Source organism: Pistacia vera, unplaced genomic scaffold (assembly GCF_008641045.1).
Source record: "Pistacia vera cultivar Batoury unplaced genomic scaffold, PisVer_v2 Contig283, whole genome shotgun sequence".
Taxonomy (NCBI): domain Eukaryota; kingdom Viridiplantae; phylum Streptophyta; class Magnoliopsida; order Sapindales; family Anacardiaceae; genus Pistacia; species Pistacia vera.
Window position 1 is genome coordinate 1277946 of NW_022196094.1, and position 24348 is coordinate 1302293.

Genomic DNA, 24348 nt, shown 5'->3' on the forward strand with positions numbered 1-24348 from the left:
TATTTTTCTTTTGGGGCAAGGGGTTCTAGGCATGCAACAAAAACTCTTTGTTCTCTTTTCGGGGTATAAAAATTATTTGAGGATTGTGGATATTACAGTCTGAACCGACTCTTTTTTGCTGGTCATTTGTGCCTACTTATTATGAGGAACCCCATCTGGCCGAATTCCTTTCTCACAAACTAGGGTACGTTCATCAAGGTTATGGCTAGCGCTGTGATTACAACTTTTGTAATTCTAGCTGAGCTGAGCATGAAAAGATTACATTACTGATGTAGTTTTCATCCATCGTTTCAAACTCTTTAACTTCTGTTGGGTATTACGGAGGGTTGAAGTATGAGTATCTCAACTAAGAACGTTAAATTATCACTCGGATGCTTACATAAGTCATTAAATATTCATTCCTTAATTCTTATTGTGTTCGGAAGGGTTGAGAAGCCTCTAAAATGAAAATCATTGGCTTTAGGGGTGCGTTTGGGTCAGTGAATGTTGTATTATTAGAAATGTTATATTAATGGAAAAATAGATTATCTAGAAGATCACTGAAAATGTTAGAGAAATGTGTTTGACTAGGTTGAAATAAATTGGTGGTTATGTTATAGTGATATGTTTAGTCGAGAGCTAAATGAGTGGATATGTTATATGAATTATTAAATTACTCTACTTTTAAAATATTAATATGTTATTACTTTTTGAATTATTTTTTTAAACCCATACGTTTGAAATTTTGCTAAAACACTCCAGCTATACAAAACTTTAATTTATAGCAAAATCACCCCTATCTACCCCAAGCCACTATAGTCAGCTAGGCACCACCACTGGTGCCATCGATAGTCACTCGAATGGCGCACAACCAGTCGGATTTAGTCGGTCGTGCACTGGTAAGGCTATTTCATGGCCAAAGACGTGGTCGTGATTTGGCTGTTTTCGGCCAGATTGAAGGTTGGAAATAGCCAGATCGATGGTGGTCTTGGATGACTAGGGATATTTTGTTAACTTTTAAACTTTTTTTGTGGCTAGGGTATTTTAATGAAATTCTCAAATGTAAGAGGTTTTAATAATGGTTATTTGGTAGACATTTGTGTTAGAAATGATATTTAATTATGGGTAAAATATGTATAAAAATCAGATTACCTAGATAATTTTTTAATAATACCCTCTAGCAAGGTAATCTGATTATCCCCTATATTACTAACAGTAAATATTATTTACAATAAAATATTACTGTAATATTTTATTACTTGTAAACCAAACAAGGGAATCTTGAAAATTAAACGAAGATTACCGGAGTAATCTTGTATGACTGCGAACCAAACACACCATAGGGTGTAAATACCGTTACCTAGGGGTGAGCACGGGTAGCGGATAGAACCGGAACCAGGGATAAGAACCGGAACCGGAACCGGAACATACCCAGAACCTGCACTGTGCGGGTAGGTTCCGGTTCCAATTTTTTGGAACCGCTACTGTGCAGTTTCGGTTCCGGTTCTTGCATGTGGAGGAACCGGAACCGGAACCTGTAAAAAGGATACCCTGTTTGGAACCTGTAGGGGGTACCCGGTTTGGAACCTGTTTTGGAACCTGTTTGGAACCTGTTTTGGAACCTGTTTGGAACTTGTTTTGGAACCTGTTTTTAGAACTTGTTTAGAACATATTTTGGAACCTGGACTATAATGAAATATTTGTGAAATGTAAATGGGGAAGTTTCTATTATTTTACATATAAAAAAATTTAAAATAGAAAAAGTTAAATTTTTAGAATAACCTAATTAAATAAATATACAAATACAATTATACTTATTACATATAAATTACACCATATTAAAAGCTTTAATATATTATAATACACTAATATTAAAGTTTTGATCAATTAAGTGAATAATTGGAATTATGATCCAATTAAAAGTGTTTTACATTTTTAATGTTATTAAAAGAATTATTTTTGAATAAAATAGTATATTTGATTGAGTAATAATATATTTAGTTATTTACTTCAATTATCAAGTTCTAACAGCTCGATCTAGGGTTTTCTCTAAGTTTTGTAACAAAAACAATCTTTAATTTAATCAAAGTCGATCACTTTGAGTCTAGGTGGGAGCAAAGAGCCAAGAAGTCAAATTTCTTTAGTTTTTTTGTATTTCTGTGAGTAGTCATGGGGAAAGTGGCGGTTGGGGCGACGGTCATATGGCGGCAGCTGTGTGTGCGGCGGCGGCGCTGGTGGTGCGGCATAGGATGAAGTGTTCGGGGGTGGGCCAAGGCCATGGCTATATTGAAAGATATGGAGGAGAAATGTGGGACCCCAATTGGGAAGCTCAGACAGGTGGCTGATGCGATGACCGTTGAGATGCACGCTGGCCTTGATCGGAGGGTGGTAGTAAGCTCCAGATGCTTATCAGCTACGTCGACAATCTGCCCACTGGGTGGGCAACAACCAAACACGCTCAATTTTTTTTTTTTTTTTTCATGATAGTTCGTATTTTTTTTTTTCAAGTATTATTTATTTCGGCATTTTAGTTACTGTAATTTATCGTTTATTTAGTTATAATCTTCTCACTTTAACGGTTACCGCCAACAAATAAAAAAATAAAACAAAATTTTCCGATATGTTGGATTTCTCAAATAATTTTTTTTATATTTATTTATTTATTTTTTTTTTTGGGGTATTTTAGTTGATTGTTTACTTTATTGGTATTTATAAGAGATTTTTTTTAAAGACTAAGAAGGGAATTAAACATTTAGGACTTATTTTTGTATGGCTTTAATTAGTCTCCTTATAATCATGTTATTTTATGGTTGGCTTCATGGTTTTTTAATCTCTATGTCTTCTAAATTTCGTTTTGTTACCCTCTGTTGCCTGTATTACTTCTTGTTATTATTATTTCATTTACCTGTATAGAATAAGTGATTTTCTTGTTCTAATCAATTCGTAACTTAAATTTTTAGAATTTGCTACATGTACTCTATATTAGTTAAAGATTCTAATTTGGGAGAAATAAGGTTGTTATATTGTTTTGCAACTCTATCATGAAAAAGTATCTGATTTCGTTTCAATAAAACCTTCTTTACATGGTGCTTCTTCCAAATTTGATGTAAAAAGCTTGAGTAAATGGTTCAAATGAAATTTTTCATTGGAACGGCATATTCCTGTCAATTTCAAGCTTTACTTTTTGTTTGATTGGAATTTGGCGAATTTTGCTTTGATGTGTTGATATTATAGTAAATCTAGCATTTGCATTTTGTGCAGTCTAACTTTCTCCTTTTGTAGTTCCTTTAGTGTTTATTGTTATTCTTTCCTTTATCCATATTACTCCTATACCCACCTGTCCTTCTTTTAAATTCCTTTATTGTTTTGGATTGAATTTTATAATCTTTCGGTAGTATCTACAATCTAAATTTTCATTACTTTTTGACTTTTAAGCTTATGTCTAGTCCTTCATTCATAATCTTTCTTATATATTATTGATTTTTCCATTAGCTCTAGACGAAATATTTACTTGCAATTATTCATCCTTTTTTGGCCATTTATGTAATACTTATATTATGTTTTAACAAAGTTACAAATTTTTGAGAGAATATTAAAGTGGAATGTACTTCACATTGACAGATGAGCAAACTTGATTTGTTTTGTATATCAGTCGGACAGAGTTTATGAAGTTCCATTTCTGACTTCCATGTTTGACGTTATTCTCTTGTAATTAACCTTTTTATATCAATTGGCTGTTATTTATCCTGGTAAAGACTAGTTTATCATTTCTCTTTATGGAAATGGCTCTAATTTCCAGGTTACGGATATTGAAGCTATCATTCTTTTAGTAGTTTCTGTTATAATTTGATTTCCCAACCGATTTCCTTAGATGCTATCATTGTCTGATTGAATGGGTGAATGGAGTGCCTTGCATGAGAATTGTTTTTCTCTTGCTTGTGTTGAATATGAATTCAGCTGATTAATCATGGAGAATAAGAACCTGTTTTGAGCAATTGGTTGATGAACTGCTCTTTGCAACGGAATTCAGTGGCAAGGGAATAGGGGGATCCCTTATAATCATTGTAGCCATTTTGTGGATGAAGTATTTCTAGTAATAGAAGAGGTGAAATAAAATGGAATTTTTGAAAAAGAGAGACCATAGGTGTTCCTTGAATGGTAGAAAAATTGCTTATCTGTGGTTGATTTTTCATGCTGTAGTAGTACTTTAACTTTCTGGATCTTTTGTGCTGATGAAAATTTAGTCTAACATGCACGACACTTACTGCCTTAATTAAAGGGAGAGAAGGGGTGTACTATGCGTTGGACCTTGGTGGCACAAACTTCCGTGTCATACGTGTACTGTTGGGTGGGCAAGAAGGCCGTGTGTTAAACAAGAATTTGAGGAAGTTTCAATTCCTCACACTTTGATGACTGGAGTTCAGATGTGAGTGTTTTTAGCACTCCAGTCTAATAAAATTTGACCTAGCTAGTTGGTTCATGCTCTGAAATCTTTAATAATGGCGATTTCAGGATTGTTTGAATATATTGCTGAAGCCCTTGCAAAATTCGTTGCTACAGAGGGTGAAGGACTTCATGTTTCACCTGGGAGACAAAGAGAGTTGGGGTTTACTTTCTCATTTCCAGTTAGACAAACATCAATTTCATCAGGGAATCTTATAAAATGGACCAAGGGCTTCTCTATAGAAGATGCGGTAATCCTATTTGCCTTTGACTCTTACATTGTATTCTTTTATATCATGATCATGCATGATATCTTTAGTTACAAGTAATGTTCCTCGCCTCTTGCCTTGCTTCATTATCCTAATTAAGTTTCAATTTTAAGAATTCTTTTATAATAGAAAGAGTTGATAACTGTTATTGTTTTGTGAAGTTTGTCCGTACTATGGATATGCTTTAGTCTATTATTCCCCTTGTGTGGTATGTGGTTAATTCTAATTATCTCAACTCATCTTTCGCTGTTATTCACTATGATCTTGTGATTGTTACCTATAGTTATCCATATTGTTTTGGCTTTTGTTAATTGTGTAGATTATAATGCCAGAAACTAAAGGATATTCTTGTAGAATTTGGTTGACTGATAGTTTTATTTTCAAAATTGTCTGATACTGTATATATGGTTTATCCTTGATTTTTGTAGGTTACCAACCATCTCTTGATCCTAGATATAAGAGTTATTAAGTAGAAAAATTGTGAGTAGTCTTTTTTTTTTTTTTTTTTTTTTTTTTTTTTTTAAAGAAATCTATGCAGTCTACTTAACATGTGATCTAGAAACATAATTCCAAGGGCAATGTGGAGTGCTTTGAAACTCCCATTGCTATAACTGGCACCTTTTTTGTGTTTCAAATGGTGCAGAGTGTTTTAATTCTGCTAATGTGCTATAAACCATGTTGTTGCATAGTAGTTGTTTTCTTATGCCCTCTCAATCCCTTCTCGAGGTCAACTTCTTCATTCTGATTGATAATGGCTATACAGCTTTGTATGAAAGCAGTTATAGCACATGAGGGTGATTCTTTTGGAGCATTTACTGTTTTATTAATATCATGATGTGCCTACTCATGCACACACCTCTATGATTTTAGCACAATGTCATTATAGAGTGCTACTAAAACTGCTCTTATAAGTGCATCCTGTGTATATGATGTGTCAAGTCATTGGCAACTCACACCACTGCAATTTCTATTAACTTTTTTTTATTGGAATCTTCTATTTGTGCTGGTGAGTTTTGGACCCTCATGAAGTAGTAGATAGTGGGCCTACATGGAAATGTTGAGTAGCCATGAATTAATGTGTTAACTTCAGAGAGAGGTTTGGGTATGTGGGTAATAATGATGCAGGTGTTGTTTTATTTCTAATACATATTCCCTGAATGTTTGAAATATGCAAGGTTTCGTAGGTAGGCAATTTCTTCATAATATCTGGGCAATGATAATCTTGATATTGCTGCTGAAATGCATCAGTCAAATTCAGCATGATATGATAGTATATAGTTTCTATTGCTATGGTGTATTAATTAATTTATCAACTTTTCAATGTGTCTAATATATATTTGAACTTAGATATTTTTTGTGGTCCATCTTGGCTGTTGTAGGTTGGACAAGATGTAGTTGGAGAATTGACTAAAGCAATGGAAGAGACTGGTCTTGATATGCGTGTTGCAGCTTTGGTAAGTCACGTTTGGTTCGGTTCTTCGTTCTTCTCTTCTCTGAGTATGTTCTTTATAATATTGATTTAGATTTTTTCTTATTTCAAATGTCTCCTTGGTTGTGTGGGTTTCTTAACATACTGTGAGATGCAGGTCAATGTACTATTGGAACATTAGCTGGGGGTAGATAATCAAATCAGGATGTGGTTGCTGCCGTAATCTTGGGCACTGGAACTAATGCAGCATATGTAGAACGAGCACATGCTTCCTAAGTGGCATGGTCTTCTACCTAAATCAGGGGAAATGGTTAGTACTTCTCAATGTTTGTTGTACATTTTCATGTGTTTGAACTAATATCATCATTTCATGGTGAACTAGTTCTGTTTCTAAAAGAATGTTGATTACATAGGTTATCAACATGGAATGGGGTAACTTCCGGTCATCGCACTTCCGTAACAGAATATGATCAAGCATTGGATGCGAAAGCTTGAACCCTGGAGAACAGGTAGCTATATTTTCTTCCTTTCTGGTTTGAGATATCATGCATATATAGTGGTATGGGCTCATAACATCAGTGACTGTTACTTGCAGATTTTTGAAAAAGTGATCTCTGGTATGTATTTGGGGGAAATTGTGCGCAGAGTTTTGTGCCAGATGGCGTGAGAGCGCTTTTTTTGGTGATACTGTTCCACCAAAACTGAAAATTCCATTCATATTGAGGTGTGCCATTTGTTTGTGGGTTATCTGCTACATATCTCTTTCTATTCAAATTTATATACCTTCTTTTGGTCATGTATTTCCTCTATTGGTACTTGTGTTTGTGCATGTTAGGATCTGCATGATGAGTCTTAATAAATTCAGTTCTGAGTTGGAATAACTTGATCAGGCTTAGATACTAATGTTGTATTTCTTAGAAGCTTAATTGGTTACTTAACAGTCAAAACTTGTCTTTTCATTTTCATAATAAGTTGTTCATTTTTATGAAGAAAGTCCACTGCAATCCATATAAGAAAGACATCACTACATTGATAGTAACCTCTAACTGCAAAAGAACTTGTTCATGGTCTTGGCATTCAGAATTCTAGATTAAACATATTATTCTTAGAATTAAATAGGTTACAATGTATTATAATGTTGCATTTATACTCAATTTGTGGCTGTTAATGAATCTATTTCAGCTACATGTTTAATCATGTGGAGGAATGCGTGACTTTTAGCATGTCTTTTATTCAGGTATATGCATTGTAGAATTAATTTTTTCCTGTTAGAAATAGTATACACCCATTGATTTGTCATTTATATGTGTGCTTCTGTAGCTGTTACATTGTTATTATGGAACATGCAGGACTCCAGAACATGTCTGCAATGCATCATGATACATCTTCAGATTTGAGAGTGGTTGGGAAAAAATTAAAGGATATATTAGAGGTATTATACCTTGTCAATAATGTTGGACGAAAGCCCAGGAAATTATTTTTCTAGCCTATTGGTTATTTTTATATTTCTCTTCTCTGAAAACTTTTTTGTTTGGATCAGATAAATAAGCCAAGAACTTGAAAACTCTCGGTTTCAAGTGCAAGCTTCCCATATCTGTTTTATTGTCTTATTTTTAGTAAGAAAAATATTGCTTCGAACAAGATTCACTCAGAGCACAGTGATCACCATTTAGAACTTAACTATTATATTAGTAGAAAAATATGGTTCAGTCTTATATGTTACTTTCTTGTTCTTCTTATGTGTCAGATACCCAATACCCCCTGAAATGAGAAAAGTTTTGTGAGTCTGTGACATTGTTGCAACTCGGGGTGCCCGTTTATCTGCCGCAGGCATTGTCGGTATCCTGAAGAAATTAGGCAGAGACACAGTGAAAGATGGGGAAAAGCGAAGTCAGTAATAGCTTTAGATGGCGGGGGGTATGAGCACTACATGAAATTCAGTGCTTGCATGAAGAGCACGGTCAAGGAGATGCTGGGAGAGGAAGTCTCTGAGAAACATCACATTGAGTCTCCAAAGGACGGTGAACAGAATGGTGGTCTTAGGGAAGGTTTCTGATGAAGGAATTAATCGAAAAAGGGGAATGTTCACATGACCAAACTTAAGGGCAGCGCCCAATGACGGTGGGTTCAAAAGGTTGAGAAGGTTGGGGGTTTTGTTGGGGGCATTAAAGGCTTGAAGATGGTGGGGTCGGGGGTACCAATGATGCCAGAATCAAGCTGATTTGGCCTGAGATTGGCAACTGCGCAATGATGGAGTGGGTGTGGCAAAACAGTGGAATCCGGTTAGATGGGGTTGGAAAAGGTGCAATCAAAGTTGGGGAAGAGTTCTTGCCGTGATTAGTGAAAAAAACTAGCTAGGAGGGAGCCAAAATGTTAACGACAATGAAGAAGAAGAGTGACTTTGGTAATAGCGAAGGAGGAGAGATGAAGAAAAAGAAGATGGGAGAGCAGTTTGGAAATGACACCCTTTACATCTATGTCAGAATCCAACAATCACTAACAGTTTTACTTTAAGGACGATAATCTAGGATTTATGAAAACATGGGTGAGAATTTGCCATTTCACTAAACCTGGGGTGGGAACATGTTTTTTACCCAGCCAAAAAATTAGTGAAAGGGTCAAATATGTACAAGCACCGCTAAGCATGCGGTGAGGAGGAGGGAAGAGGGACACATAAGCATGCAAAGCCTGCAGTTAATTCAGGGGGAGCCATAGATTGTCGTAATTGTTTCTAAAATTTAAATCAATTTGATTAACGTTGACAAAGAGAATTTGGTGAGTAGTACCCACTGATGACCAACTTGGCTTTGAAATAAATTGAAAAGTAGTTGCCGAGTCGGATATGAGTAGGCATTGGATAGGTTTGTTGTAAGTTTAATTTCAGAAGAAATGTTTCCCTCATTATTTATATGATTAAATAATTAATACTAACTTATCCTCTTTAAGCTTTCAAGAGGAACTTTGCCTCCTCAATTTCATAGACTTTGTCTAATCCAAATTTCCGAATTACATCTAATATTGAATTGACTCTTACAACACAAAGTCAAAAGTCCAATAAAAGGTATTATCTTCATTTCTAAACCTGTGTATTTATCTATTTGACTAATTGGACAACTGCCTTTGCCCTTCCTTGTATTATGCTATAATAATAATTATTAAGTAAACCCACTGGAAAATTTACCTAAAACAATTAAATACATATCATATGATCAAAAATAGTCCAAACTAGAATCAAAAAAAGAAATTATTAATTAATCAAGATTAAAGAGTTAGGTATATCTATAATAATAATATTTAAATAAAATTTCAGGCATCTTCGCCATCCTTCAAAGCCCATTGAATGTTCCAATAACACACGTGTTATGCCAACAAACAAAATTCTTGCAGTGTCTTCCATAAAGACCAACAAACAAAAAAAGCACAAAAAATCACGTCCGTAGGTAAATAATATAAGAGTAAACGACATTATCTCACCCAAGGTTTGGCGAATCTTCAGTTTCCACCCCTGGTTTCATAAATTATAATTCTCACCCTTAAATTAATGTCTTTACTTTTTCTCAAAATAATCTCTACATCTCAAATTTCTCTCAAATAACCCCCAGAGGATCCCGACCAAGCCAAAAATCGGACCTAATTCCGGTACCATTGGATCTCCCCGACATCACTATCACCATCAGCATCCCCTTATCCTCCTCACTAAAACCGCTAACTTTTTCACCTGAATACACCTCGGTGAGGTGTCGGAATTTGGCTGGAAAGGGGTTAAAAAATGCAAAAACCTAAGGGAGAGGTGATGGCCATCGGTGGGCAATTGCAATCAGAAATGTTGGGGGTTTTGGTGGGGGGAGGTCGACAATGCTATTGGTGGTCTTGAGAGTGGTTTTCGGTGTTGAGACTTGTCGGAAGTTGGATGAAATGTCGATTGACACTAAAAGCGACGACCGACGATTGGGGGGTTCAATCAGGCGAGGAGGTTAGAGGTTTTGATGTGGGGGTTGAGGGAATTGTAATAGTGGTGTCATGAGGGGTCGATTATGCCGAAAACAGGTCTAAATGACCTGAAATCGTCGATGGGATGAATTAGAGAAGTGAAGGGTTATTTTAAAATTTTCATCTTTGAAATGACCATCGTACCCTGTTAGATTAAACAGTTATATGTTAATTTAAGGGTGAGAATCTGTAATTTATGAAACCAGGGGTGGGCACAGAAAGTTCACCAAACCTTGGGTGGGAAAATGTTGTTTACTCATAATATAATAATAAGATAAAATATTTGACACGTGACAGGTCATTATCGTAATTTAACTAAGATAGTGACCCTTTTGTGAACAACTGAACATTACATTTTTTTTTTTTTTTTAATATAAATCCAAGAAGATTTATTTGATCAGTTGCAACTAATAAATGTCTCTCTCTCTTACATAAAACGAGACAAAAACCAAACTACAGAAATTTTATTTACTATTATTATTTTTAAAAGTATTTTGTTAAATTCTCTTCTATGTTTTAGCTCCAATTTTCAGCTCGATCTAGGGTTTTCTCTAAGTTTGTAACAAAAACAATCTTTAAATTTAATCAAAGTCGATCACTTTGAGTCTAGGTGGGAGCAAAGAGCCGAAGAAGTCAAATTTCTTTAGTTTTTTTGTATTTCTGTGAGTAGTCATGGGGAAAGTGGCGGTTGGGGCGACGGTCATATGTGCGGCAGCTGTGTGTGCGGCGGCGGTGCTGGTGGTGCGGCATAGGATGAAGTGTTCGGGGAGGTGGGCCAAGGCCATGGCTATATTGAAAGATATGGAGGAGAAATGTGGGACCCCAATTGGGAAGCTCAGACAGGTGGCTGATGCGATGACCGTTGAGATGCACGCTGGCCTTGCATCGGAGGGTGGTAGTAAGCTCAAGATGCTTATCAGCTACGTCGACAATCTTCCCACTGGGTGGGTACCACACCCAAACACGCTCAATTTTTTTTTTTTTTTTTTTCAATGATAGTTCGTATTTTTTTTTTTTCAAGTATTATTTATTTCGGCATTTTAGTTACTGGTAATTTATCGTTTATTTAGTTATAATCTTCTCACTTTAACGGTTACCGCCAACAAATAAAAAACATAAAACAAAATTTTCCGATATGGTTGGATTTCTCAAATAATTTTTTTTATTATTTTATTTATTTATTTTTTTTTTTGGGGTATTTTAGTTGATTGTTTACTTTATTGGTATTTATAAGAGATTTTTTTTAAAGACTAAGAAGGGTAATTAAACATTTATGGACTTATTTTTGTATGGCTTTAATTAGTCTTCCTTATAATCATGTTATTTTTATGGTTTGGCTTCATGGTTTTTTAATCTCTATGTCTTCTAAATTTCGTTTTGTTACCCTCTGTTGCCTGTATTTGCTTCTTGTTATTGATTATTTCATTTACCTGTATAGAATAAGTGATTTTCTTGTTCTAATCAATTCGTAACTTAAATTTTTAGAATTTGCTGCATGTACTCTTATATTAGTTAAAGATTCTAATTTGGGAGAAATAATGGTTGTTATATTGTTTTGCAACTCTATCATGAAAAAGTATCTGATTTCGTTTCAAATGAAACCTTCTTTACATGGTGCTTCTTCCAAAGTTTGATGTAAAAAGCTTGAGTTAAATGGTTCAAATGAAATTTTTCATTGGAACGGCATATTCCTTGTCAATTTCAAGCTTTACTTTTTGTTTGATTGGAATTTGGCGAATTTTGCTTCTGATGTGTTGACATATTATACTAAATCTAGCATTTGCTTTTTGTGCTGTCTAACTTTCTCTCTTTTGTAGTTCCTTTAGTGTTTATTTGTTATTCTTTCCTTTATCCATTATTACTCCTATACCCACCTGTCCTTCTTTTAAATTCCTTTATTGTTTTTGGATTGAAATTTTTATAATCTTTTGGTAGATATCTACAATCTAAATTTTCATTACTTTTTGACTTTTAAGCTTATGTCTGGTCCTTCATTCATAATCTTTCTTATTATATTATTGATTTTTCCATATAGCTCTAGCACGAAATATTTACTTGCAATTATTCATCTTTTTTTGGCCATTTATGTAATACTTATATTATGTTTTAACAAAGTTACAAATTTTTGAGAGAATATTAAAGTGGAATGTTACTTCACATTGACAGATGAGCAAACTTGATTTGTTTTGTATATCAGTCGGACAGAGTTTATGAAGTTCCATTTCTGACTTCCATGTTTGACGTTATTCTCTTGTAATTTAACCTTTTTATATCAATTGGCTGTTATTTATCCTGGTAAAGACTAGTTTGTCATTTCTCTTTATGGAAATGGCTCTAATTTCCAGGTTACGGATATTGAAGCTATCATTCTTTTAGTAGTTTCTGTTATAATTTGATTTCCCAACCTGATTTCCTTAGATTGCTATCATTTGTCTGATTGAATGGGATGAATGGAGTGCCTTGCATGAGAATTGTTTTTCTCTTGCTTGTGTTGAATATGAATTCAGCTGATTAATCATGGAGAATAAAGAACCTGTTTTGAGCAATTGGTTGATGAACTGCTCTTTGCAACGGAATTCAGTTGGCAAGGGAATAGGGGGATCCCTTATAAATCATTGTAGCCATTTTTGTGGATGAAGTATTTCTAGTAATAGAAGAGGTGAAATAAAAATGGAATTTTTTGAAAAAGAGAAGCCATAGGTGTTCCTTGAATGGTAGAAAAAATTGCTTATCTGTGGTTGATTTTTCATGCTGTAGTAGTACTTTAACTTTTCTGGATCTTTTGTGCTGATGAAAATTTAGTCTAACATGCACGACACTTACTGCCTTAATCTTAAAGGGATGAGAAGGGGTTGTACTATGCGTTGGACCTTGGTGGCACAAACTTCCGTGTCATACGTGTACTGTTGGGTGGGCAAGAAGGCCGTGTTGTTAAACAAGAATTTGAGGAAGTTTCAATTCCTCCACATTTGATGACTGGGAATTCAGATGTGAGTGTTTTTTAGCACTCCAGTCTAATAAAATTTGACCTAGCTTAGTTGGTTCATGCTCTGAAATCTTTTAATAATGGCGATTTCAGGATTTGTTTGACTATATTGCTGAAGCCCTTGCGAAATTCGTTGCTACAGAGGGTGAAGGACTTCATGTTTCACCTGGGAGACAAAGAGAGTTGGGGTTTACTTTCTCATTTCCAGTTAGACAAACATCAATTTCATCAGGGAATCTTATAAAATGGACCAAGGGCTTCTCTATAGAAGATGCGGTAAATCCTATTTGCCTTTGACTCTTACATTGTATTTCTTTTATATCATGATCATGCATGATATCTTTAGTTACAAGTAATGTTCCTCGCCTCTTGCCTTGCTTCATTATCCTAATTAAGTTTCAAATTTTAAAGAATTCTTTTATAATAGAAAGAGTTGATAACTGTTATTGTTTTGTGAAGTTTTGTCCGTACTATGGATATGCTTTAGTCTTATTATCTCCCTTGTGTGGTTATGTGGTTAATTCTAATTATCTCAACTCATCTTTCGCTGTTATTCACAATGATCTTGTGATTGTTACCTATAGTTATCCATATTGTTTTTGGCTTTTGTTAATTGTGTAGATTAATTAATGCCAGAACTAAAGGATATTCTTGTAGAATTTGGTTGACTGATAGTTTTATTTTCAAAATTGTCTGATACTGTATATATGGTTTATCCTTGAATTTTTTGTAGGTTACCAACCATCTCTTGATCCTCAGATATAAGAGTTACTTAAGTAGAAAAATTGTGCAGTAGTCCTTTTTTTTTTTTTTTTTTTAAGAAATATATGCAGTCTACTTAAAATTATGATCTAGAAACATAATTCCAAGGGCAATGTGGAGTGCTTTGAAACTCCCATTGCTATAACTGGCACCTTCTTTTGTGTTCCAAATTGGTGCAGAGTGTTTTAATTCTGCTAATGTGCTGTATAAACCATGTTGTTGCATAGTAGTTGTTTTCTTATGCCCTCTCAATCCCTTCTCAAGGTCAACTTCTTCATTCTGATTGATAATGGGCTATTCAGCTTTGTAGTGAAAGCAGTTATTTGCATCATGAGGGTGATTCTTTTTGGAGCATTTACTGTTTTATTAATATATCATGATGTGCCTACGCATGCACACATCTCTATGATTTTAGCACAATGTCATTATAGAGTGCTACTAAAACTGCTCTTATAAGTGTCATCCTGTGTATATGATGTGTCAAGTCATTGGCAACTCACACCACTGCAATTTCTATTAACTATTTTTTTTTATTGGAATCTTCTATTTGTGCTGGTTGAGTTTTGGACCCTCATGAAAGTAGTAGATAGTGGGCCTCACATGGAAATGTATGTTAGTAGCCATGCAATTAATGTGTTAACTTCAGAGAGAGGTTTTGGGTATGTGGGTAATAATGACTGCATGGTTGTTTGTTTTATTTCTAATACATATTCCCTGAATGTTTGAAATATGCTAAGGTTTCGTAGGTAGGCAATTTCTTCATAATATCTGTGCAATGATAATCTTGATATTGCTGGTCTGAAATGCATCAGTCAAATTTCAGCATGATATGATAGTATATAGTTTCTATTGCTATGGCTGTATTAATTAATTTATCAACTTTTCAATGTGTCTAATATATATTTGAACTTAGATATTTTTTGTGGTCCATCTTGGCTCTTGTAGGTTGGACAAGATGTAGTTGGAGAATTAACTAAAGCAATGGAAAGAGCTGGTCTTGATATGCGTGTTGCAGCTTTGGTAAGTCCAGTTTGGTTCGGTTCTTCGCTTCTTCTCTTCTCTGAGTAATGTTCTTTATAATATTGCATTTAGATTTTTTCTTATTTCAAATGTCTCCTTGGTTGTGTGGGTTTCTTAACATACTGTGAGATGCAGGTCAATGATACTATTGGAACATTAGCTGGGGGTAGATACTCAAATCAGGATGTGGTTGCTGCCGTAATCTTGGGCACTGGAACTAATGCAGCATATGTAGAACGAGCACATGCTATTCCTAAGTGGCATGGTCTTCTACCTAAATCAGGGGAAATGGTTAGTACTTCTCAAATGTTTGTTGTACATTTTCATGTGTTTTGAACTAATATCATCATTTCATGGTGAACTATGTTCTGTTTCTAAAAGAATGTTGATTACTATAGGTTATCAACATGGAATGGGGTAACTTCCGGTCATCGCACCTTCCGCTAACAGAATATGATCAAGCATTGGATGTCGAAAGCTTGAACCCTGGAGAACAGGTAGCTATATTTTCTTCCCTTTTCTGGTTTGAGATTATCATGCATATATAGTGGTTATGGGCTCATAACATCAGTGACTGTTACTTGCAGATTTTTGAAAAAGTGATCTCTGGTATGTATTTGGGGGAAATTGTGCGCAGAGTTTTGTGCCAGATGGCTGAAGAAGCTGCTTTTTTTGGTGATACTGTTCCACCAAAACTGAAAATTCCATTCATATTGAGGTGTGCCATTTGTTTGTGGGTTATCTGCTATCATATCTCTTTCTATTCAAATTTATATACCTTCTTTTTGGTCATGTATTTCCTCTATTTGGATTTACTTGTGTTTGTGCATGTTAGCATCTGCATGATGAGTCCAATAATTAATTCAGTTCTGAGTATGGAATAACTTGATCAGGCTTAGATACTAATGTTGTCATTTCTTAGAAGCTTAATTTTTTAGAATTAATGGTTACTTAACAGTCAAAACTTGTCTTTTCATTTTCATAATAAGTTGTTCATTTTTATGAAGAAAGTCCACTGCAATCCATATAAGAAAGACATCACTACATTGATATGTAACCTCTAACTGCAAACGAACTTGTTCTATGGCCTCTTGGCATTCAGAATATTCTAGATTAAACATATTATTCTTAGAATTAAATAGGTTACAATGTATTATAATGTTGCATTTATACTCAATTTGTGGCTGTTAATGAATTTATTTTCAGCTACATGTTTAATCATGTTGGTAGGAATGCGTGATCTTTAGCATGTCTTTTATTCAGGTATATGCATTGTAGAATTAATTTTTTCCTGTTAGAAATAGTATACACCCATTGATTTGTCATTTATATGTGTGCTTCTGTAGCTGTTACATTGTTATTATGGAACATGCAGGACTCCAGACATGTCTGCAATGCATCATGATACATCTTCAGATTTGAGAGTGGTTGGGAAAAAATTAAAGGATATATTAGAGGTATTATACCTTGTCAATAATGTTGGACGAAAGCCCAGGAAAATTATTTTTCTAGCCTATTGGTTATTTTTATATTTCTCTTCTCTGGAAAACTTTTTTGTTTGGATCAGATAAATAAGCCAAGAACTTGAAAACTCTCGGTTTCAAGTGCAAGCTTCCCATATCTGTTTTTATTGTCTTATTTTTATGTAAGAAAAATATTGCTTCGAACAAGATTCACTCAAGAGCACAGTGATCACCATTTAGAACTTAACTATTACTATTAGTAGAAAAAATATGGTTCAGTCTTATATGTTACTTTCTGTTTTCTTCTTTATGTGTCAGATACCCAATACCTCCCTGAAAATGAGAAAAGTTATTGTGAGCCTCTGTGACATTGTTGCAACTCGTGGTGCCCGTTTATCTGCCGCAGGCATTGTCGGTATCCTGAAGAAATTAGGCAGAGACACAGTGAAAGATGGGGAAAAGCAGAAGTCAGTAATAGCTTTAGATGGCGGGTTGTATGAGCACTACATGAAATTCAGTGCTTGCATGAAGAGCACGGTCAAGGAGATGCTGGGAGAGGAAGTCTCTGAGAACATCACAATTGAGCTCTCAAATGACGGTTCTGGCATCGGAGCTGCACTCCTTGCAGCCTCTCACTCCCAATACCTTGGTGTTGATGAGTCATTTTCAACAATTTAACTTCGTACATTTGCAGTTTATTTTATCTCTCTGCGCTTTATTTTGAGCTTTTTTACACCCATCACGCTAGACACCCTAATTTATGGTCATATGGCGTGTATAATGAGTAATGGATCGAATGTGGAGGAAGCCGACAATACAATTGGTGGTTTGAGGGGGTGTTTCGGTGTTGGGAATTGTAGGAATTTGGATGAAATATTGATTAACACTACAAGCGAAGAGACAATTGGGGGGTTCAATTAGGCGGGGAGATTAGGGGTTTTGATGTAGGGGTTGAGGGGATTGTATGGTGGTGTCATGAGGGGCGACTATACTGGAAACAGGTCGGAATGACCTGAAATCGCATTAGAGAAGTGAAGGATTATTTTGAAATTTTTTGATGGGGTGAATTTAATAAGTGAAGTTTTATTTTAAAAATTTATCTTTGAAATGACCATCTTACCTTTTTAACTGTTAGATTAAACAGTTATTTGTAATTTAAGGGGCAGATTGCAATTAATGAAACCAGGGGTCGGTAAAAAAGGTCGCCAAACCTTGGTGGGACATGTAGTTACTCATAATATAATATAAGATAAAATATCTGAACGTGACAGGTCATTATCGTAATTTAACAAGATAGTGACCCTTTGTGAACAACTGAACATTACATTTTTTTTTTTTTAATATAAAACAAGAAGATTTATTTGATCAGTTGAACTAATAATGTCTCTCTCTCTTAATAAAACGAGACAAAAACCAAACTACAGAAATTTTATTACTATTATTATTTTTAAAAGTATTTTTTTAAATCTCTCTTCTATGTTTTAGCTCCAATTTTCAGCTCGATCTAGGGTTTTCTCTAAGTTGTAAAAAAAACAACTTTAAATTTAATCAAAGTCGATCACTTTGAGTCTAGGTGGGAGCAAAGAGCCAAGAAGTCAAATTTCTTTAGTTTTTTTGTATTTCTGTGAGTAGTCATGGGGAAAGTGGCGGTTGGGGCGACGGTCATATGTGCGGCAGCTGTGTGTGGGCGGCGGCGCTGGTGGTGCGGCATGGATGAAGTGTTCGGGGAGGTGGGCCAAGGCCATGGCTATATTGAAAGATATGGAGGAGAAATGTGGGACCCCAATTGGGAAGCTCAGACAGGTGGCTGATGCGATGACCGTTGAGATGCACGCTGCCTTGCATCGGAGGGTGGTAGTAAGCTCAAGATGCTTATCAGCTACGTCGACAATCTGCCCACTGGGTGGGTACCAACACAACACGCTCAATTTTTTTTTTTTTTTTTTTCAATGATAGTTCGTTTTTTTTTTTTTTCAAGTATTATTTATTTCGGCATTTTAGTTACTGGTAATTATCGTTTATTTAGTTATAATCTTCTCCTCTTAACGGTTACCGCCAACAATAAAAAACATAAACAAATTTTCCGATATGGTTGGATTTCTCAAATAATTTTTTTTATTTTTATTATTATTTTTTTTTTGGGTATTTTAGTGATTGTTTACTTTATTGGTATTTATAAGAGATTTTTTAAAGACTAAGAAGGGTAATTAAACATTTATGGACTTATTTTTGTATGGCTTTAATTAGTCTCCTTAAATCATGTTTTTTATGGTTTGGCTTCATGGTTTTTAATCTCTATGTCTTCTAAATTTCGTTTTGTTACCCTCTGTTGCCTGTATTTACTTCTTGTTATTATTATTTCATTTACCTGTATAGAATAAGTGATTTTCTTGTTCTAATCAATTCGTAACTTAAATTTTTAGAATTTGCTACATGTACTCTTATATAGTTAAAGATTCTAATTTGGGAGAAATAATGGTTGATATTGTTTGCAACTCTATCATGAAAAAGTATCTGATTTCGTTCAAATGAAACCTTCTTTACATGGTGCTTCTCCAAAGTTTGATGTAAAAAGCTTGAGTTAAATGGTTCAAATGAAATTTTCATTGGAACGGCAATCTTTGTCAATTTCAAGCTTTACTTTTTGTTTGATTGGAATTTGGCGAATTGCTTCTGATGTGTGTTGACATATTATAGTAAATCTAGCATTTGCATTTTTGGCAGTCTAACTTTCTCTCTTTTGTAGTTCCTTTAGTGTTATGTTATTCTTTCCTATCCATTATTACTCCTATACCCACCGTCCTTCTTTAAATTCCTTTATTGTTTTGGATTTAAATTTTTATAATCTTTCGGTAGATATCTACAATCTAAATTTTCATTACTTTTTGACTTTTAAGCTTGCTAGTCCTTCATTCATAATCTTTCTTATATATTATTGATTTTTCCAATAGCTCTAGCACGAAATATTACTTGCAATTATTCATCCTTTTTTGGCCATTATGTAATACTTATATTATGTTTTAACAAAGTTACAAATTTTTGGAGAATATTAAAGTGGAATGTTACTTCACATTGACGAGAGCAAACTTGATTTGTTTTGTATATCAGTGACAGAGTTTATGAAGTTCCATTTGACTTCCATGTGACGTTATTCTCTTGTAATTTAACCTTTTTATATCAATTGGTGTTATTTATCCTGGTAAAGACTAGTTTTCATTCTCTTTATGGAAATGGCTCTAATTTCCAGGTTACGGATATTGAAGCTATCATTCTTTAGTAGTTTCTGTTATAATTTGATTTCCCAACCTGATTTCCTTAGATTGCTATCATTTGTCTGATTGAATGGGATGAATGGAGTGCCTTGCATGAGAATTGTTTTCTCTCTGCTTGTTGAATATGAAAATTCAGCTGATTAATCATGGAGAATAAAGAACCTGTTTTGAGCAATTGGTTGATGAACTGCTCTTTGCAACGGAATTCAGTTGGCAAGGGAATAGGGGGATCCCTTATAAATCATTGTAGCCATTTTTGTGGATGAAGATTTCTAGTAATAGAAGAGGTGAAATAAAAATGGAATTTTTTGAAAAAGAGAAGCCATGTGTTCCTTGAATGGTAGAAAAAATTGCTTATCTGTGGTTGATTTTTCATGCTGTAGTAGTACTTTAACTTTCTGGATCTTTTGTGCTGATGAAAATTTAGTCTAACATGCAGACACTTACTGCCTTAATCTTAAAGGGATGAGAAGGGGTTGTATAGCGTTGGACCTTGGTGGCACAAACTTCCGTGTCATACGTGTACTGTTGGGTGGGCAAGAAGGCCGTGTTGTTAAACAAGAATTTGAGGAATTTCAATTCTCCACATTTGATGACTGGGAGTTCAGATGTGAGTGTTTTTTAGCACTCCAGTCTAATAAAATTTGACTAGCTTAGTTGGTTCATGCCTGAAATCTTTTAAAATGGCGATTTCAGGATTTGTTTGACTATATTGCTGAAGCCCTTGCAAATTCGTTGCTACAGAGGGTGAAGGACTTCAGTTTCACCTGGGAGACAAAGAGAGTTGGGGTTTACTTTCTCATTTCCAGTTAGACAAACATCAATTTCATCAGGGAATCTATAAAATGGACCAAGGGCTCTCTATAGAAGATGCGGTAAACCTATTTGCCTTTGACTCTACATTGTATTTCTTTTATATCAATCATGCATGATTCTTTAGTTACAAGTAATGTTCCTCGCTCTTGCCTTGCTTCATATCCTAATTAAGTTTCAAATTTTAAAGAATTCTTTTATATAGAAAGAGTTGAACTGTTATTGTTTTGTGAAGTTTGTCCGTACTAGGATATGCTTTAGTCTATTATCTCCCTTGTGGGTTGTTGGTTAATTCTAATTATCTCAATCATCTTTCGTGTTATTCACTAGATCTTGTGATGTTACCTATAGTTATCCAATTGTTTTTGGCTTTTGTTAATTGGTAGATTAATTAATGCCAAAACTAAAGGATATTCTTGTAGAATTTGGTTGACTGATATTTATTTTTTCAAAATTGTCTGATACTGTATATATGGTTATCCTTGAATTTTTTGTAGGTTACCAACCATCTCTTGATCCTCAGATAAAGAGTTACTTAAGTAGAAAAATGTTGCAGTAGTCTTTTTTTTTTTTTTTTTTTTTTTTTTTTAAAGAAATCTATGCAGTCTACTTAACATTGTGATCTAGAAACAAATTCCAAGGGCAATGTGGAGGCTTTGAAACTCCCATGCTATAACTGGCACCTTTTTTGTGTTCCAAATTGGTGCAGAGTGTTTTAATCTGCTAATGTGCTGTATAAACCATGTTGTTGATAGTAGTTGTTTCTTATGCCCTCTCAATCCCTTCTCGGGTCAACTTCTTCATTCTGATTGATAATGGGCTATACAGCTTTGTAGTGAAAGCAGGTATATGCATCATGAGGTGATTCTTTTGGAGCATTTACTGTTTATTAATATATCATGATGTGCCTACTCATGCACACACCTCTATGATTTGCACAATGTCATATAGAGTGCTACTAAAACTGCTTTATAAGTGTCATCCTGGTATATGATGTGTCAGTCATTGGCAACTCACACCACTGCAATTTATTAACTATTTTTTTTTATTGGAATCTTCATTTGTGCTGGTGAGTTTTGGACCTCCTGAAAGTAGTAGATAGTGGGCCTCACATGGAAATGTATGTTAGTAGCCATGCCATTAAGTGGTAACTTCAGAGAGAGGTTTTGGGTAGTGGGTAATAAGACGATGGTGTTTGTTTTATTCATACATATTCCCTGAATGTTTGAAATATGCTAAGGTTTCGTAGGTAGGCAATTTTTCATAATATCTGTGCAATGATAATCTGATATTGCTGGTCTGAACGCAATTTTCCCCCCCCCCCCGGGGTCAACTATACATCTCTTGTGTTTTGGATTATATTAGAGTTTGGACCAAGTGGGAGAATGTTAGACTTTTTACATTATGGTCCTACACTTTTAATATAATTTTATTAAGGTCCTACACTTTTACTTTTATGCTGATGTGGACTGATGTGGATTTTAATGTAAAAGTGTAAAAGTCGTGTCTCTTCTCTTGAGCAGTTGTCTTTGATGGAAAGACAACTGCATATAAAGGAGACTTTACAGGTCCCCATTAGACGCAATTTTTATTTTGATTCCCAAAAACCATCACCCAAAATTACAGTCAGTGGAAGATCCTGTTATTCATAAAGGAGCAAGAAGATCAAAGAACAATTGCTATGGCTGGAGGTTTGTCATTTACTTCCGCATATATTCCATGGAGATTTTAAACTGAAATTGATTGTGTTATCAATGAATATTGGAATATGTATGTGTTTTACATCAACACCAACACCAATTAACAACAAATAAACCTCTAATTTTACACATAAATCGACAAAATCGTGAAAACCCTAAGTGGGGATGGTGGTCAGCGAACGATGAGCTATCGTGGTCAGGGATGATGGAGGTTTTGGTACGGGTTGGCTGGTGAACAGAATGGTGGTCTTAGGGAAGGTTTTCAACGAAGGAATCAGCCAAAAAAGGGGAATGTTCACACTACCAAACTTGAGGGCAGCGGCCGATGACTGTGGGTTCAAAAGGTTGAGAAGGTTGGGGGTTTTGTTGGGGGCATCAAGGGCTTGAAGATGGTGGGGTCAGGGGGTACTGATGATGGCAGAAACAAGCTGATTTGGCCTAAGATTGGCAGTTGTGCAGTGATGGAGTGGGTGTGGCAAAACGGCAGAATCTGGTCAGATTTTCGATTAGATGGGGCTGGGGGAGGTTCAATCAAAGTTGGGGAAGAGTTCTTACCGTGATTAGTGAAGAAAACTGGCTGGGAGGGAGCCAAAATGTCAACGACAATGAAGAAGAAGAGTAACTTTGGTAATAGCGGAGGAGGAGAGATGAAGAAGAAGAAGAAGAAGATGGGATTTGGTAATGACACCCTTTACATCTATGTCATAATCCAATAATCACTAACAGTATTACTCTAAGGATGATAATCTAAGATTTATGAAAACAGGGGTGAGAATTCGGCATTTCGCTAAACCTTGGGTGGGAACATTGTTTTTTACTCAGCCAAAAATTTAGTGAAAAGGTCAAACATGTACAAGCACCGCTAGGCATGCGGTGAGGAGGAGGGAAGAGGGACACATAAGCATGCAAAGCCTGCAGTTAATTCAGGGGGAGCCATAGATTGTCGTAATTGTTTCTAAAATTTAAATCAATTTGATTAACGTTGACAAAGAGAATTTGGTGAGTAGTACCCACTGATGACCAACTTGGCTTTGAAATAAATTGAAAAGTAGTTGCCGAGTCGGATATGAGTAGGCATTGGATAGGTTTGTTGTAAGTTTAATTTCAGAAGAAATGTTTCCCTCATTATTTATATGATTAAATAATTAATACTAACTTATCTCTTTAAGCTTTCAAGAGGAACTTTGCCTCCTCAATTTCATAGACTTTGTCTAATCCAAATTTCCGAATTACATCTAATATTGAATTGACTCTTACAACACAAAGTCAAAAGTCCAATAAAAGGTATTATCTTCATTTCTAAACCTGTGTATTTATCTATTTGACTAATTGGACAACTGCCTTTGCCCTTCCTTGTATTATGCTATAATTGTACTTAAGTAAACCCACTGGAAAATTTACCTAAAACAATTAAATACATATCATATGATCAAAAATAGTCCAAACTAGCATCAAAAAAAGAAATTATTAATTAATCAAGATTAAAGAGTTAGGTATATCTATAATAATAATATGTAAATAAAATTTCAGGCATCTTCGTCATCCTTCAAAGCCCTTTGAATGTTCCAATAACATACGTGTTATGCCAACAAACAAAATTCTTGCAGTGTCTTCCATAAAGACCAACAAACAAAAAAAGCACAAAAAATCACGTCCGTAGATAAATAATATAAGAGTAAACGACATTTTCCCACCCAAGGTTTGGCGAATATTCAGTTCCCACCCCTGGTTTCATAAATTACAATTCCCACCCTTAAATTAACGTCGTTACTTTTTTCTCAAAATAATATCTACATCTCAAATTTCTCTCAAATAACCCCTAGAGGATCCCAGGCAAGCCAAAAATCCGACCTAATTTCGGTACCATTGGATCTCCTCGACATCAGCATCAGCATCCCCTTATCATTCTCACTAAAACTGCCAACTTTTCCACCTGAATGCACCTCGACGAGGTGTCGGAATTTGGCTGGAAAGAGGCGAAAAAATGCAAAAACCTAAGGAAGAGGTGATGGCGATCGGTGAGCAATTACAATCAGAAATGTTGGGGGTTTTTGTGGGGGGAAGCCGACAATACAATTGGTGGTTTTGAGGGTGGTTTTCGGTGTTGGGACTTGTAGGAATTTGGATGAAATATTGATTAACACTACAAGCGAAGACCGACAATTGGGGGGTTCAATTAGGCGGGGAGATTAGGGGTTTTGATGTAGGGGTTGAGGGGATTG

At 35.0% G+C, this 24348-nt stretch overlaps 1 protein-coding gene and 2 pseudogenes across 2 annotated transcripts; all 3 read left to right on the top strand.

Moving 5' to 3' along the window:
• The first annotated feature begins 2148 nt into the window (after window positions 1–2148).
• Window positions 2149–8176, top strand: LOC116134163 (annotated as a pseudogene).
• A 2334-nt stretch (window positions 8177–10510) lies between these two features.
• LOC116134170 (hexokinase-1-like) lies at window positions 10511–17136 on the top strand. 2 transcript variants are annotated; one of them, XM_031419852.1, is made up of 9 exons: window positions 10512–11054; window positions 12950–13100; window positions 13190–13372; window positions 14804–14878; window positions 15014–15169; window positions 15277–15375; window positions 15466–15596; window positions 16254–16335; window positions 16660–17136. In XM_031419852.1, exons 1-9 carry the CDS (start codon window positions 10783–10785, stop codon window positions 17017–17019), a joined length of 1509 nt encoding a protein of 502 aa, XP_031275712.1. In that variant the 5' UTR covers window positions 10512–10782; the 3' UTR covers window positions 17020–17136. The 2 variants fall into 2 exon arrangements, with proteins under 2 accessions (XP_031275713.1, XP_031275712.1); XM_031419853.1 differs by lacking the exon at window positions 16254–16335 and having other exon boundaries at window positions 10511–11054; window positions 16660–16715.
• A 922-nt stretch (window positions 17137–18058) lies between these two features.
• Window positions 18059–20953, top strand: LOC116134164 (annotated as a pseudogene).
• The last annotated feature ends 3395 nt before the right edge of the window (window positions 20954–24348 follow it).

Excerpts from the sequence above, each read along its gene's own strand:
- LOC116134170 (XM_031419852.1), top strand. The coding sequence starts at position 10,783 with ATGGGGAAAGTGGCGGTTGGGGCGACGGTCATATGTGCGGCAGCTGTG. Across the intron at positions 14,879-15,013 it reads ATATGCGTGTTGCAGCTTTG|GTCAATGATACTATTGGAAC; the intron begins GTAAGTCCAGTT and ends TGTGAGATGCAG. Across the intron at positions 15,170-15,276 it reads TACCTAAATCAGGGGAAATG|GTTATCAACATGGAATGGGG; the intron begins GTTAGTACTTCT and ends TGATTACTATAG.